The 17,433-nt window shown below is 35.7% G+C and overlaps 2 protein-coding genes and 1 pseudogene across 2 annotated transcripts; 1 reads left to right on the top strand and 2 right to left on the bottom strand.

The window, feature by feature from the left end:
* Positions 1 to 286: 286 nt before the first annotated feature.
* Positions 287 to 2,361, bottom strand: LOC132642731 (protein SUPPRESSOR OF GENE SILENCING 3-like). The gene has a single exon (XM_060359786.1). The coding sequence runs from the start codon at positions 1,353 to 1,355 to the stop codon at positions 993 to 995; it is 363 nt and encodes a 120-aa protein (XP_060215769.1). The 5' UTR covers positions 1,356 to 2,361; the 3' UTR covers positions 287 to 992.
* LOC132639805 (protein SUPPRESSOR OF GENE SILENCING 3-like) lies at positions 2,281 to 4,674 on the top strand (annotated as a pseudogene).
* Positions 4,675 to 6,846: 2,172 nt separating this feature from the next.
* On the bottom strand, positions 6,847 to 10,143 carry LOC132642730 (uncharacterized). Its single transcript, XM_060359784.1, has 5 exons — positions 9,983 to 10,143; positions 9,815 to 9,870; positions 8,649 to 8,764; positions 7,381 to 7,542; positions 6,847 to 7,284 (listed from the first exon to the last, which is right to left on the bottom strand). Exons 2-5 carry the CDS (start codon positions 9,819 to 9,821, stop codon positions 7,000 to 7,002), a joined length of 570 nt encoding a protein of 189 aa, XP_060215767.1. The 5' UTR covers positions 9,822 to 9,870; positions 9,983 to 10,143; the 3' UTR covers positions 6,847 to 6,999.
* Between the last annotated feature and the right edge of the window lie 7,290 nt (positions 10,144 to 17,433).

Below are 17,433 nucleotides of genomic sequence, written 5' to 3'. Positions count from 1 at the left end.
CCGAGATTGGAGTCATCTTTGGTAGGATACACTTTACCCCAAAGTGGGACTTCCGGTACGAATCCAGATTAGTCGACCCCTTTTTGGGTACCGAACACCTAGTGACAGAGCCAGGATTTTAACTAAGGAGGTTCAAAAATATAAAGAAGTAGACAAACGAAGAAGCCAAGGTGGTTCAACATCTACTATACATACATAAAAAAATAATTTTCACCTTATACATACAGTGCAAGTTTTTGCAGAAGGAGGGTCGAATGTACCCCATTGGCCCTTACTGGGCGGACACCGGGTGGGATACCAAAAGAAAATAGTAACTATGTAACTAATAGCTATACCAAAACCCAATACCAATTATTGAAGGTATGCACATACCCAAGAAAACTAACTCATACAAAAGAGTACAGAGAAATAAGGTAAAGCCTTTGCTTCGTAAGCTAACATTTTCCAACGGAGAAAAAGAGGAGAAACACATATTAAACTTATCAAGATCCAAAAAGATGGAGTGATCCTTTCTCCTGGTTGTGCATAAATTCATCAGTTGTTAGGCAGTGTTTATAGTTTTCAAGTCTTCAGTAAATACTTTTTTAATGGAATCATACTGAAACATTACTGGCAGAGGATTGATCAAATGTCCATTGCTCTCTCACAAAAGTAGCATACTTTTATCAAGTTGATCATAAACAATTTCAGTAGACTAAGTAATAATGAGAAAAGAATGAGCAAAGATAAATTGAAGAATCTTTCAATTACCATGAAAAGCCATATGTTTAAGTGATCAAACATAAAGGTGACAGACAGGCTTCACAACCTGAAAACAAATAAAACTCTTGAAAATGTCTAAATAGCAACTCGAGTGCATCATTTGTTCAAGGCATATATTAATAGTTTTTGGATAAAGCTACTAGAATCGTTTCTTTAGCATCAGCATAACACATGGTCAAACTGGACTATAAAAGTTTGTGGAGCATCGCAACTTCAGCAGAAGTAGTACTCTATACCTGCTCAGATTGCTTTGGGGAGTACTTCTCCATCAGCCTAGCCAGGTCAAGGTCAAATTTCTCTTCCAATGTCATCTCCTCTTCCCAGAGTTTGCGTTTTCTCTCTTCATGAGCTCTTATCAGACTTTCCTTCTCTTGCACAAATGCTTTCCTTTCTTTAACCTGGAGTTTGATTAATTTCTTAACTTTCTCTGCCCTGACTCGATAATCCTCTATAGTTGAGGAAGCATTTGAAAAATATTTCTTGAATATCTCACGTTGTTCCTGCTGTATCTGCTCAAATTTGTCCTCCTCGGCAATCCTGGCATTGTAAATCATTTTGAACTGATTCTTGAAAAATTGCTCTTGATACTCCATCTCTTCTTTCTTCTAATCATAGTGCATCTTCGCTTTCAGGTTGATGATCTTGTTCTCTTCCACGGTCTGACGGTGCTTTTCATTCATGACACTAAGAGTCTCTTCAAGAGCTTTAGCTTTCATTTGGTTCTTAGCGGATTGGTTCTTGAACCGTACGAGCAATTAATTATCCTACGACATCTGCCTTTTTGGATTTCGAACAATTTCATCATACGACTTCATCTCGAACTTCATCCTTGATTTCCCATGTAAATGCTGGTTGAAGTTGTCCATGTATCTTTTCTCTACCATCTAACTATAAAGCTTATGTATCCCCCCCGGATAAAAGTGAACTGGACTACATTCTCACGCATCTTTATCTCTTCCTGTTTTAGAAAACTACTCACTAAAATATAGAGCCTCCATGTATCCCGTGGCAGTGGCCTCAAAAACCAATACCCTGATGCCACAATGGCCTCGTGGACCATATGAATGTCAAACATTCTTGACAATAGAAAAGAGCTGAAATAGTCGCGTAGCTCCTGATTTCCCATTCCAATCCACTTTTCATTATCATCTTTCTCAAAAGCCATGTTCATGATAATCACCATTGGTGGCCACACTATTTCCTTATCTTTGGATTCGATGCCATCCCAACTTCCATACACCTCACTTGGAGGTACAACAGAAGTTCCCCTCTGATGCAACTCCACCTCCAAAAGTTTAGTGAGCTCTCCGTGTAATTTAATCCTTGATCCACCTTTCATTATTGTGTGGGCCTATTTATGTATTATGCCTTAATTTTATATTTAAACGTAATATTGAGTCTGCAAATTAATCACCGTCTTTGCGTTGTTTCATTTTACTTTTTCTAGTAATCCTATCGATTTGCAAATTAAATATTGTTCATGATGATTCATTTGTAAGTGAACCAAAGTGAGACTAAATGGGTATACATTCTGAGTATTTTCTTTATGGATCGTTCTTGCTCATCTTCTTACTTTACAACAGTGTATAAATTTTCTTATTTCAGTTACCGTTGTTTAATATTGAAGCTGAATCAAAGATGTCTCTTGAAGTAAATCAACTAGGAAGATGTGAACTAATACATCTGGTAAAACTCTGAAGAAAAGATAATGGAGTTCACATATATTTATGTTAAATAGGAAAGTGAATATATGAAAATACAATATTTCTTAACAATATGGTTGTTGAACAAAAATATAAATTTTAATTAGGTGAAAATAGGTTACTTTTATAGGAGTTAAAGAAGTGAGAAAATTAAGAGGAATTTTAAAAGTTTACATCATTTGTGCGTCATGAAACGAAAAGAACAATTAAAAGACTAACGTTTTATGGGAATCCTTTCTACTCAATTATACATATTATTTTCCTTTTTTGCCTCTGATCTGTCTATTACCGTTATGAAAATGTAGCGTAGACTAAACGCTAGCTTTAGATTTACAAATCTTATTAAACCTTCCTTTTTTAATTCTACATAATTAATCCATTACAAAAGCGAAAGGTGGATCAAGGATTAAATTACACAGAGAGCTCACTCAACTTTTGGAGGAGGAGCTGCATCAGAGGGGAACTTCTGTTATACCTCCAGGTGACGTTTACTGAAGTTGGGATGGCATCGAATCCAAAGATAAGGAAATAGTGTGGCCACCAGTGGTGATTATCATGAACATGGCTTTTGAGAAAGATGATAATGACAAGTGGATTGGAATGTGAAATCAGGAGCTGCGCGACTATTTAAGCTCTTCTGTTGCTATCAAGAATGTTTGACATTCATATGGTCCATGAGGCCATCGTGGCATCAGCGTATTGGTGTTTGAGGCCACTACCGTGGGATACATGGAGGCTCTACATCTCAGTGAGCAGTTCTCTAAAGAAGGAGAAGATGGAGACGCGTGGAAATGTAATCCAGTTTGCTTTTATCCTGGGGGGATACGTAAGCTTTATGGTTACATGGCAGATAAAAGAGACATGGACAACTTCAACCAACATTCACATGGGAAATCAAGGTTGAAGTTAGAGATGAAACCGTATAATGAAACTGTTCGAAATCCAACAAGCCAAATGTCGGAGGATAATGAACTGCTTGTATGGTTCAAGAACCAAGCCGCTAAGAACCAAAAGAAAGCTAAAGATCTTGAAGAAACTCTTAGTCTGGTGAATGAAAAGCACCGTCAGATAGTGGAAGAGAACAAGATCATCAGACTGAAAACCAAGATGCACTATGAACAGAACAAAGAAGAAATAGAGTATCAAGAGCAATTTTTCAAGAATCAGTTCAAAATGATTTATGATGCTAGGATTGAAGAGGAGGAAAAATTTGAGCAGTTATAACAGGAACAACGTGAGATGTTCAAACAATATTTTGTAAATGCTTCCTCAACTGTTGAGGATTATCGAGTCGGGGCAGAGAAAGTTGAGAAATTTATTAATCTCCCAGTTAAAGAAATGAAAGCATTTGTGGAAGAGAAGGAAATTCTGATAATAGCTCATGAAGAGAGAAAATGCAAACTTTGGGAAGAGGCGATGGGACTGGAGAAGAAATTTGACCTCGACCTGGCTAAGCTGATGGAGAAGTACTCCCCAAAGCAATCTGAGCAGGTATAAAGTACTACTTTTGTTGAAGTTGCGATGCTCCACAAACTTTTATATTCTAGTTTGAACATGTGTTATGCTGATGCTAAAGAAACGATTCTAGTAGCTATATCCAAAAAATATTAACATAGCCTTGAACTAATGATGCACTCGAGTTGCTATTTAGACATTTTCAGGAGTTTTATTTATTTTCGAGTTGTGAAACCTGTCAGTCACCTTTATGTTTGATCACTTAAATGTATGGCTTTTCATGGTAATTGAAGAATTCTGCAGTATATCTTTGCTAATTCCTTTATGATTATTACTTAGTCGACTGAAATTGTTTATGATCAACTTGATACAAGTATGCTACTTTTGTGAGAGAGCAATGGACATTTGATCTATCCTCTACCAGTAATGTTTCAGTATGATTTCATTAAAAAAGTACTTACTAAAGACTTGAAAACTATAAATACTGCCTAACAGCTAAAGACTTTATGCACAACCAGGAGGAAGGCTCACTCCATACTTAAAAAATGAGGCCAAGTTTGAGGGCCTATTTATGTAGTATGCCTTCCTTGATCTGTTCAATGACCATCTTCGCAAGTTTAGGACAATGGACAAGGATGGTTTTTATTAAGTACATTCCAGTCCTTGTCCCCTTGAATTTCTTAACTTCACTGTTCAAATCATATTTAGAGCTTCACTTACTTCGTTTTTTGATTTTGACAAGCAATTAAACAGTTCCGTTGTCAACCTAACAGAAAGAATCATATTGTACCAAGTCAGTCAACCTCCACTCCTGAAGATATATATATAATATATAGAATTGTACTTAGTGGCAAAGTCAAAAAATTTGTTAACTGTATTCCAAAAAATTTGTTAACAATCCAAATGCTCGTTGTTGCGTCAAGATTTTGGTGTGCACCACCTCAAATAGAAGTTGTCTCATTTTATGCTTAGTGGGTTAGCCACAAATATCTCTGGCTGGTTTCAAGCACAAGTTTCAAAAGTATTTTTTTTTTCTCTTGATGTTCATATCCATTCAGTCAATGTCATGTAAATTGGGATGAAAGGAGTATTACTTCTTTTGTACAACAACAACAACAACATATCTAGTGAAATCCCCCAATATGGGACTGAGAGGGTAGAGTGTATGCAGACCTAACCCTGGTGGGGTATTACTTCTTTTATAATTAAAAACTATTAATTGTACTGCGCGATGCGCGGTACAATTCTCTGTTAATTTTCAATTGTCAAACTCGTTTTCCATATGATTTTATTAAAGTTTAAAGCATTGTAATTTAATATCAAAAATTGAAAATTAATATGTTATACTATTTGGTGATAATGTATAATTTATGTTTAGAAATTAAATTAGACAAAAAAGGTTTTTTGTCATTTATTCATGAAAATAGATAGTCCGGAGTTTTCTTCAAATTTAGATACTTTCAAAATAAAATCATACCTTATACTAAGCAACCAACCTATTTACTTAGAAAATTTTAATGATTAACTTTCACCTCTATTTATAAGGATTCAATTTCCCACTTTGTGATCCCATTTTTTCTTCAAATTTAACCTACTTATTTGGGAGCCTTAATTTGCCACTTTCTAGGATAGGTAGGATCTTCCTCGTCCTAACTCACTTTTGGAAACTTTGTGACCAAAATCTCCCACTTAAGCAATCAATTAATGATTTCTAGAATATAGGATCAAATGTACATGTTTCATAATTTTAAAGCAAATAATTAAGAATTAAAAGAATCTCATAAAGAAAAAGTCATGAAGAATTATTGCTAATACTTACTCAAATTATCCTGGGGTCATTGTAGCAAACTCCAAACCCTTTGTTTCAGGATGATAATAATGATATGCTCTCTGGAGGACATAAGCATCTCTCCAAATGTTATGATGACTGTGACAAGAATCTCATATTAGTAAATTAGTAAATGACATGAAGTTAGAAAAATTAGAAGGCACTTGCATGCATACTCATGTTTTATTAATGTGCAAAAACCAATCTAGGAATATCAATCAAGAAGCTACAGATATGCAGCAAAATGTACTTACTTAAACCATGTAGAAATAGGACTATAAATCTGTCAATCAGGACAAAAGCACTTTTGGAAGTCTGCAAGAATTCTGCAAGCGCCAGTCCAAGATAATGCTTGAATTGCAGCAATGCATTTACTATCTTTTATCAACTCCTGCAATTACGATAAAGTGGGGATCAAGTTGCAACCATCTAAAAAACTGTAAGTTGTAACTACAATTTTTAATTTTTATGTTAATCTCGTTTTTTCGGGATTGGAAGTTTTTGAATTGGCAGTTTTAATTTTTTATGTTTTTTTTTTAATTTTATATTTAAACTTTTTTTGGTGATGACACTTGGCATCACCATATTGTTTTGCCTCTCCTATTCTATATATATAGATAGATACATTTTTGGGGATGTATTCCTTGATACATGATAGTGACTAGCTGATCATTTGTTGGCCGCAGCAATTAAATTCTCCTTTTGATTTAATGGCTGCATGTGAAGCACTCAGTTTAGACAAGAGTAAGATCTGAAAGCTAATTTACATTGTGCATAAAATGATTAATAAAATACTTAGTTTAGTTTAATGACATGTAAGTATCTCTTACTCCTTATAAAAAAATGTATTTCTTACTTTATTTGATAAAAGTAAAGTAAACTATACGACTTTGAAAAACATAATACACATGTGAATAATAAGTGGAACAAAATATTCATCATGCCACGAAAAACTGAATATCTCCAGCAGAAAAATGAGATTAAGGAAACAAAATATTAAAAACCATAGTGAATAATAATAAAGGAAAAATTCATATCACTGCTGCAGACATAAAATTCTTAAGAAAAGAATCCAAGTTTGCCACAGGCATATGACCAAGGTGAGGATTAACATAGAGCAACTCTTTGAAATAAGCAACCACATAATAATTCATGTCGAATTCTCATTGCATAAATTAGCAAAAACATGCATTAAATGTAAAATTCCTTACCATTGTAAAAAGAAATTCATAAAGAGACAAACTAGTCACCTTAACAAGTATAAACAACTTCTACTTCAGGGGATGCGCGCCGAAACGAGTTTAGCACATCGGAGATTTTGAGTTTGTCTGCGTCATCAACTTCTAGATATGGCTCGACTAGCATTCTCACCAGCATAGGAGACTTGGCTAATAGAAGTTTGATAAGCTGCATCTCAGGCTTTGAGCCTATAATACTTGTTAGCTGAACTTCCCGGAGGTTATTAAATGTCGCATTTGAGAAAGCTTCCACTTCAAGACATTCTAGTGCTGGAATATCATCATTTAAATCATCCACCTAAGGAAGATTCCCAAAGCCCCAACTCTCAACTTACTTGAGGATAAAAAGTATGAAAATAAGAAAGAAAAAGGAAAGAGTCAAATGATGGAGAACCTGGATTTCCAAATACCGTAAAAATGGGAAGCTTCTTATCAAGCAAAGAGCACATGAGACCACATCCAATTCATCCAGATAAAAATCAGCTAGGCAAAGACATTTGATGCAGTTAAGATCAAACGGTAGCCTTATCGGAAGATCCCCTCCTGCAGCCAAGTACTAGCAAGAAAATACAAATGACTCAATGCCCAAAATAGATCACATCTACTATGAAAATTTGCATAAAAAGTAGGGAAAAGGCATAAAAACCTCCCTGAACTTCTTCAGTATTTGCTGTTACACACTTATTCTTTGCGGGGGTCATAGGGTGACCCCCCTAAACGATATTAAAGTGAAATATATACCCCTTAAAATTAGTTACACCCAAATCTGCTAAAGTGGTGATGTACACGCACTAACCAGGTGTAGGCACATGTAGATTCAATATTTTTTATTGTTTTGTTATTCTTTTCCTTTTTCCTTTTCTTTTTCATTCTTTTCTTCAAGCTTCAAATCTGCCATGGCTTCTTCCGCCTTAGCCCTCCCTTATTTCTTATTTTTGCTTATTAAATTTGTTATCTTTTTTCATTCCTTTTTTCTAAAATTAAATTAGCAGAAAACTTCTTGAAGGCTATGTTATATGGGGTAATAGAAACTTAGAAATTATAATATTTTTCCTCAATAATTTTAAACAGTAGCATTTTATGGAGTCAAAGAGCTATGTTATATGGAGAAATATTTTGTATATATTTGTTAAAAAAAGTGTACGATATATATTATTTTAACATTGACCTCTTCTTGTTATGAGGTGTATTATGAATTTAAGGAAGAGTAAAGAGCATCTCTTTCTTGGACAGTAAAGAGATTTATTCATGTGAGTAAACAGTAATTGGAGACTGTAACACAATACAAAGCGAGAAGAAATCACAATTAATGGAGCAAAAGAAACTGGAAAGGCAAAAAAAATAACGATAGCATTCTGGTTTGATTTTGAAGGACAAGAAAGGTGATGAGAGAGAAATCAAAAAAAGAAAAAAGAAGAAGGAAAAGACCAATTAGAAAAATAGGAAAACACATATTCTTTGGCTTCTCACTCTCCCAAAAACAGTGAAATACACTCTCTTCGCCACATGAGCGCTTGAGGACATATATATTCTACTTCAACATAGTTCAGAGGGGTCATAGGACCCTTGCAAAGAATAAGTGTGTGAGCTAATACAGGACAAGTTCAAGGTTTTTTTTTTTATGTCTTTTCCCTAAAAAGTAAGTGTTGAGAGGAGATTTACCATCAAAATATTGTGATTCAACCTGAGATGCTCGAGAGCAGGAAAAGACTCAAAAAACTTGGCAATATCACATATTCGTGGCCCCTCATAACATTCCATATCCGCAAGTGAAAGTTCTGTCACAAGAGGGATACACTTTAAATAGATGGAACTTACTTCACCTGCGAATTTGAAGCATCTCAACATGGGAGCATTAATTTCAACGACGCCACTTAAATCTGAGATGTCCAGCACTAACTGCTCGAGTAACACACAATGAGAGATTAAACTTTCAAGAAATTTGGATGTAATTGTGGCGCGACGTAATTCCAGGCTAATTAACTGATCGAATCCTTTGAAGGCCGGCGAAGGAATTATTGAACAGTATTGGAGAGTCAGACGCCTCAATTGAAAACATGTGAAAAGTAAAGTAGGTAATTTGTAAGGGCCACCCCTGCTAGAAAGTTTAAGAACAAGATGTTGAATGCCATTTCTAGAGAGAAAATATATCAAGTTGTCAATGGTAGGACAAGGCATCAAATTAGAACTAAAGGAGAGGTCACACTTAGTAATTGGTCCGGTATGTAGGGTCAAAAGGTGGTAGATAATGTTAGTAAATTTGAACATAGGGGGTATTGAGTCCTTCGTTGATATCAAATTTATTAAATCAAGCGTCAATTCTGGAAGTCTGCACCAATTATACCTCCATTTTTTTTTATAAGATGCTTGTCTGCAGAGCATCTCGTAAGGCAAACGCATAAGGATATCATCTATTACGTTCTCGGGAAGGCTACAAAGTATATCTAGAGGTGCAGTTTGACAATCACGCTTTTCACCCCTAGTAGACATTGAGAAACAATAAATCTCCAAGAAAAATCTGCAGAAAGTAAACAAGAACATGAAGCAAGGAATGTCCAAATTAATTAGGACAGAAAAGTAACCTCAACATGCTACAACTGAAAGAAGGAAAAGAAAAGACTGCTAGCAATAACACAGTACACACATACAATCTCCTAGATTATTAAGATTTATTATTCAAAAGGGAAAAGAAAAACAACATTTTTTTTCGTTTGCTCATACTAAGCTTTAGAAACTCAATAAAAGGGCAGTCCGGTGCACTAAGCTCCCGCTATGCGTGGAGTCCAGGGAAGGGTTGGACCATAAGAGTCTATTGTATGCAGGCTTACCTTGCATTTCAGCAAGAGACTGTTTCCATGGCTTCCACGGCTCGAACCCTGATCTCCTGGTCACATGGCACCAACTTTACTAGTTACGCCAAGGCTCTCCTTCAAGCTTTAGAAACTCACATTTACAGCAAACAAGATTGAAAGAAAAAAATAATAATACGGAAATACCAATTGCACAACGTATCTGCTATCTCCCGCCAATACAGGTATCGGGTGATTCTATTCACAAAGATAAAAAAGAACACCCCATGTTTTAGCCTCCGCTAGAATTTGAACCTGAGACCTGAGGATATTTGGCCCATAGTTCAAACACAACATCAGCTTAGTAGCTTTATTACTCAAAACTCTCATTTTCCATTCAATAACTGAAAATAGATACCTAAAAGAAGCCCAAGTATCTTTGGGACGGAGGGAGTAACTAGGATGAAGTTGTATAAAAAACTTGGCTTAATTAATTTTTGTAGCATTTCTTGTGCTTTATTACAATTAACAACAACAATTCAATGGACATGCCTCTTGTGCTTTATTGAACAAAAGATTTCTATAAGTTTTCCCATAAGAAACTATAAATCTGACAAAATTGTACTTAGAATTCGATAACCAAAACTTACTAATATATTATCATGTCCTTTCAAACACAAAAGTCACACAAACAACAAACTAGAAAGATAAAAACTCAAAGAAATTTACAAATTTTCTTTTAGAGAAATATTATTGGAAGACATAAGAAAATGGTTTAACATAATAAAAGAAAGAAATTATGTAGAAAGTGAGGGACAAAAAATTGTACAATTTGATTTAGAAAGACAATGTGAGGAAACTCAGTGCATAAAAGTGACGGAGAAAGAGAGAAAATTGAGGCTAATGAATTAAGGTGGTTACCAGATAATTAAGGTGGTTAGAATAATTAGGGTTTGTTTAATTGTAATTATTACATTTAAGGTACGGCGTATATTTTCTGCCTAATTGTTTCTCATTCCTTCCATAACAACGAAAATGGTTTTCTTTTTGTTTGTGCTTGTCACCCGGTGTCCCATATCCATATTAAATGGAAAGATTTTAGGTTAAACGGGTCTTAATTATTTATTAACCATCCAATTATTGTAACACTTTCTTGCGGCATAAAAATTAGGGAAAGATCACGGATGCCCCCTCAAAATAAAAAAAATTACTCGCTCATACTTCCATTACTTTCGTAGCCCCAAGAAAAAATTAAAAGCATTTACCCGAGATGCCCCCAATTACTTCAGTCCTTCTCTTAGTACTCCATGCTACCATCATGGTATATCAATATAATGAGATGATTTCACAGAAGATGCTTGAGTCCTTCTCTTAATTCTCCATGATACCATCATAGTATATAAATATACTGAGACGGTATAATGAATGATCATGTTCATTTATTAAAAATGACACACTTTTCAAAAAAAAAAAACACCTCTATGATACCATCGTCTTATATACATATATTATGATGATATCACAGAGGACTACTTCAATACTTCAATGAGACACTCCTTAGGATTATGGTGCCGTTGTGGTATATAAATATACTGAGACGGTATCATATAGGACTGCTTCACTCGTTCTCTCAGTCCTCCATGATACTATCATAAGATATAAATATACTGCGATGATATCATAAGGGAAAGTGTTTGGGCGAGGGGGGGGGGGGGGGTGGGCACGTCGGTAAATAGTTTAGTGCCAGGGGTATGGAGGATAATTAGTTTAGAAGGGGCATTGGGGCGGGTAATTATTTTATTTTTGGGGGTTATTTCAGTTAGTTTTCCTAAAAATTAATGGGGGAATGAGATAGAAAAGGGTACATGACCTTTTTAATATACAACGTAATTTTTATGTTTTTTTTTAATCTCACTTGCCATTCGCTTTGGCCCTGATTAATTTGCTTTCGCGCTAGAAATCGCTATTCACTTAATTATCAAGATACCAAAAACAATACTAAAAGTCGAGCTCGTTGCACGGGACTTTTCCTAGTGCGGGCTATCTCTCCTGTGTGGTTTGGGAGGCTATTTGTCACGACCCGACTAGGAGCCGCAACGGGCACCCGGGGCTAACCACCGTGCACCGATCATTATACTGCTCACTATACTCATTATACTCTTCCTTATCAAATTCATATACAATTCATGCTAGAAATCATACTTTTATAAGCACAAGCCCTTAGGCTATCAAAATAGCAGTATGCATATACGTAAAAACTGTGAGACCATACTACCCATACTGCGTACCTACGAGCCTCTACTGAAGTACTATACATATAGGCAGAACAAGACTCCGTCATGCCCAAAATATACATAGATATGCACAACAGAATAACCATAAGCACCTCCGAACAATGGAGTGCTCTCAAATCAGCCGCTAACTCCTATGCACCTGGATCAAGATCGTCTCCCTGTCTACCTGTGGGCATGAACACAGCGTCCAATAAAATAGACGTCAGTACGAATATTGTACTGAGTATGAGAGGCACAAACAAAGAAGTAAGACAGTGATATAAAAGGAATATCAATATGGAGCATCTGGGTCTGACTGACAATCATAAAAGAGGCAATGCATGCAATCTTACTCATGCTCATCATCATATCATATATGCATAATGTATAAACTGCCCGTCCGTATAGGATCGGTGTAATAGTCATAGCATTAGCCCGCGTCCAGGCCTCCCGCGTCCGAGGTATCATCTCATGCCGCCCACTAGTGGTGTCTGCCCATGCCAACTGGCCATGGTGTATAACATAGCTTCCCGCCTTAGCGGTGACTGCCCGGCCAACTAGGCGCGGTGTATTATCATCATAACATGGTCATCATAATATGCTCATCATAACATGCTCATCATAATACATGCATAAAGACTTTAGAACAATTATACTTTATCGAGGTGACAGAAGGTCGTGAACCCTCGATCCTATTATGAATATTTATAACCATTCTGCCTCACCTCGAAGGGATTATTGTATGAGGTGAGTGTAAGAAATGAATGACATCATTTCACTACTGAACTCATAACATTACTCTTATCTCGTATAATTATTCATGATCTTAGACTCTTAGCTTTTAGGAATATAGGAGAATCATGAGGATGAAGGAAAAATCATGTCATAAGATTCATGCCATGGAAGAAAAGGACTAGTCTCACATACCTTGAACTCTATCTAATGTCCAACGTCTACTTCTCGAGCTCGCAGGTCTAAAATTAAGATAACATAGGCCACAGTTAGATTATACACATCACTTACCAACCAATCCAAGTACGAATGAAACTTAACAAAATTCGGGCAGCATTTCCCCTGTAAACTTAACAATCCTCGAAATTCCAACTTAGCCGAACATCAACAAAAATACCAACAACAACAATACCAACAATTTCATATCAAACTAGAATTAAATCCATTCTTAAATTACTCCCAAAACAGCCTAATATACATTCGGATGCCAATGCTTGTATACACTTCTTTATTTCCGTATATCCATAATATAACAGTAATAACTACAGCCAATCTCCCGATATTCTAGCCCACAAAACAGTCCATAACGACATAAAACAGTCCCCAAAATATCATCGCAAAACAGCCACAAATATTATATCAAACAGCTCCAAAATATAGTCACAAAATAACCACGAAAATTACATAAAACAACTCCAAAATATTGTCATAAAATAGCCACGAAAATTACATAAAACAACCCCAAAATATTGTCATAAAACAGCCACGAAAATTACATAAAACAACCCCAAATATCGGCACAAAATAGCCCGGTATACGCTTTGTATACAATATCTTTATACACTTTATTCTCCCAAATTCAAGAACAAAAACTTATCAACAACATCAACAACAATATCAACAATTATTATACATCATACCTCAGCTAATTCCATCCATTTAATCCACCTAAAACAGCCCCTTAATCCATAAATCCCAACAAAACAACAAACGAGTTTATAATGCTACTTTCTCGACGTACAACGCGACGTACAACACTTTTCTCTTCATGAGCTTCGCGATTCGGGGCTTAGATTGTGGTCAAAATTTGGTTTCTCTCTCTACCTCTCCTCTCTCTCTCTATCTCTGAAATTTTTTGGGTTTGTTGGCGTAAAAATGAAGGAGAAAGCTGAAAAAAATCTCTTAAATATCATGGGTAATGGGCCTGACCCGAGTTGGAATCGGGTTGGGCCGAATTCACTATTCAGCTCGACCTTTCTGCCTTAAAATGTCCATATCTCCTTATCTCGATGTCACATGCAGACCTACAACCTATGGTTGGAAAGCTATTTCAATTATCTACAACTTTAATTCTGGGAGTTTTCCCAAATTCCCAAATGCTGATAGGGTTATGACCTCCCGAAGTCAAATCACCCGAAAACGTATCTTAAAAATATTGTTTTGGAGGGCTTTCCCTTTGATTTGGCTCAAGGGTCCTTCTTGGGTTGTGTTTAAATTCGCATATATTATTCATATAACTTGTTATATGTCCTAAAAAAAATCTCGACATGTGGACCCCACCTCAGCTTATGAATAATCCAACGTACAAAAATACGGGATATAACATCCTTCCCCCCTTTGGAACATTCGTCCTCGAATGTTGTACCTTGCGAGCTTATGATGCTTTTATTAGTTTCTGGAAATGGTTGTCCCCTTTAGTTCCTGATTTCCATGCTATTATATTATGGGCTCCTTAATAATATTTTTTTTTTGTCTCAACTAGTCTAGAAACCTTTCGTCCTTATCGTTACTCCTTTCCATAATCTTAATCACATAGTCACTACCTCTATACTCATATTATTAAGTCAACCACGTGAATCATTTGTTACATACTGATACCATGTCGTCTCTTAACCTTTCGCGATTACTTAAAAATCAGGAACCTTCTTCTTATCTTTAGAGTCCTCTTCGGTTGTCTCTTCTCGCTTAACTTACATCTGAATAAAGGTTAAAATACATGATGATCGTAAGGGGTTTTAAATCTCATGTTAGTCATGTCCCATAATGAATCTCTCGAGAGCACTCTTTCTGAGGTACATACTCGTCTCACATCGTGAGTGAACACTTGTATAGGTAGTTTTCCCTATAGCACCCCTATCCTCACATTGATGTAGTACCTCTCTTCTATAAGTTACTCCCGTAAGAGGTATCGTTCACTGTATCTTACCTCTTAATCTTTACATAAGATTCGATAATGTGCTGTCCCTCGTCGATTTATTAGACTTTACAGTCTTTGGAGTATTTCATGCCTCTGGTAACCTGTAGACCCTTTGCAAACTCGACGAGTAAAACAAAATTTCCCAAGGTGTAACATTATTTTACTTCAATAACCTTACATTGCTCTGCTGGTACAGTTCATATTCTGGAATCTTCAGCATCATGTGTCACCTCTCGAATTTCTTTTTAAAAGATTTTTAACTGTCACTTTGCTTTTTAGCTCTTAATCTCGATCTTTAGAGTTGGCTATCAAGTAGCGCTGGAGTTGCCTCATATAATAACTTTACATAACTGCTCTATGCTCTGTCTATCATTAACTGGTATAATTCTGAAAGAATTTTTGATTTGACATATAAATTCATTGTCTTCTAGTAACCAGCTCGTTCTGATCGTCTCGCTTAAGCCATTTCACAATTTCTCTTAACCCAACTTGTAAAACTTTTATGCATATCATCGTGTGTCGTTCCTTTATCTTCAATTCAAACTCTGCTATTGCCTCTTTACTCAGATTTTGCTCTTAGTTTTTTTTTTTTTCTGTCACACATTATGTTGCAATCTTTACAAGAATGTGCGAAGGTGCTCAAATACCTTAGCGGCGTTTCACTAGCCCTTATGCTTTACCTTGCATCCTTCTCTTTTATCTTTCAATTGGTATCGGCTCAACTATGGCCATGTCCTATTTTCTCTCAGTACTAATTCTATCTCGGTACTTCGACTCAAATCATCTTACACCTTTTCTTAATGTATCCAAAATATCACAACCGCATTTTTTATTACTGAATCCTTACTCTTCTTATCAAGTACTCGCTTGGTCTTATTCCCAGCATACAAATATTCGTAGGTTGCATAACTATTCTTGTACAACTTGCATAAACTATATCCAATCTTAGTCATAGTCTTTCCTTCTCCTGGTTCATTATACCTTATATAATTTATCCGTACTAAAACTCGCTCGTAGTCTATCTTGTCATACTCCTTTCCCTTCCTTTATTCACCCTTTTGACTTTCTCACATCCTGCTATAGGAGATTTTCTATCCCTTCACTTTGTTCCTTATAAGTCGCAATATCATTAGCGCACAACCCTATTGCCAAATCTTAACCTCTAATCTAGTATAGCATTGCTGTCCTTTATAATACCTCTTAAGTTACGCGTTACCATTCTCTTGTTGTACTCTTTCTTTTTATAAGCACCTACTTTGTAATGTCATATCATTCAAGATCTTTACAAATAATTCTTAGCACTGTCTCAAATACCATCCTGACTTCTATCCATTTATTGCTGGCTTCAAATCTTACTAACTTGTTTCAGCAAGGGATCTCACTTGAAGTTTAAGTATCATATCAAATATATTGCAGTGTCAATTGTTTCCATCTTACACTTGCATTTCTCTCATCCACTTTCCCCCTTAAGGGTGTACTTATACCATTATCTATTTATATTATGCTCTATGTCCCTATTTCCAATCTCAAATTCATCTGATCCTTCTTTTTTTTTTTTTTTGCTCGCTATCATTTCCGTTATCACATAATCCTTATTCTGAACTTTCCCTATAGAAGAACTTTATAAATCTTTCTTATTCGTTCTATAGCTCGCCTTTATACTTTAGTCACATAGATCACATCATACCTTTTAGTCACTTCCTCGCTAGGCTTCACTCATTTTCATAACAATCCTTATTATATTCACATTATATCTTGTTCGTAATCAATCTTATAGTGTAACACTTCTTGAACGTGTAAAGCACCCTTGGGACTTAATAATTTTTTTTTTTTGTAAGAAGGTGAACTGCCATGGCCGTATTGTGCACTTTGTTTCTCATATGAAATGGTATATACTCAAATGAAATCTCACATTCTTAGCTTGCTGTACATATGAAATGATATATTTTGCTTGTACTTTATGGGTTTTGGAGCCCACATAGTCATTATCTAATTAAGAAAGGCTTGGATGTGGAGAATACACCAATGCATACACATGCCATATATAAGGAGTAATCTGTTGCCTTTTTGTAGCAACCCCCACGTGGAATCCACAATGATTCGCCATTAGGCAACTTGTCTTCCATTAACACCCTTAATTATTGACATGTTCCCCACTAACATTGATAATTAGTTCCTTATTCCCAGTTCAAAAAAATATACATCCCTTTATGCAACACTTTCTTTTTGACCAATGAAAATGACTATATACATTATAATAATACACTTCAAACAAATCTCCTCTCAATAGTTACGTAGTAATGTTTATCTTGCTGCCACCTGGACCTTGTTGTTCACGTGGAGTGTCCCCAAAAGTCATCCACTAATCCCAATTATTTACTCATTTCCACCGCACTTCCTCCACCTTTATTTTCTTATTAATTTATTCAATCCTTTTATCTCCGCTTACAATCAAA

Source organism: Lycium barbarum, chromosome 5, assembly GCF_019175385.1.
Source record: "Lycium barbarum isolate Lr01 chromosome 5, ASM1917538v2, whole genome shotgun sequence".
Classification (NCBI taxonomy): Eukaryota; Viridiplantae; Streptophyta; class Magnoliopsida; order Solanales; family Solanaceae; genus Lycium; species Lycium barbarum.
The sequence above is the reverse complement of the archived record's forward strand: the minus strand, read 5'-3'. Positions and strand labels throughout refer to the sequence as shown.

Coding starts and splice junctions, on each gene's coding strand:
- LOC132642731 (XM_060359786.1), bottom strand. CDS start 1,355: ATGGAGTATCAAGAGCAATTTTTCAAGAATCAGTTCAAAATGATTTAC.
- LOC132642730 (XM_060359784.1), bottom strand. Junction 7,543..8,648: donor TGAATCACAATATTTTGATG/GTAAATCTCCTC, acceptor TTTTCTTGCTAG/TACTTGGCTGCAGGAGGGGA. Junction 7,285..7,380: donor TACGGTATTTGGAAATCCAG/GTTCTCCATCAT, acceptor AATCTTCCTTAG/GTGGATGATTTAAATGATGA.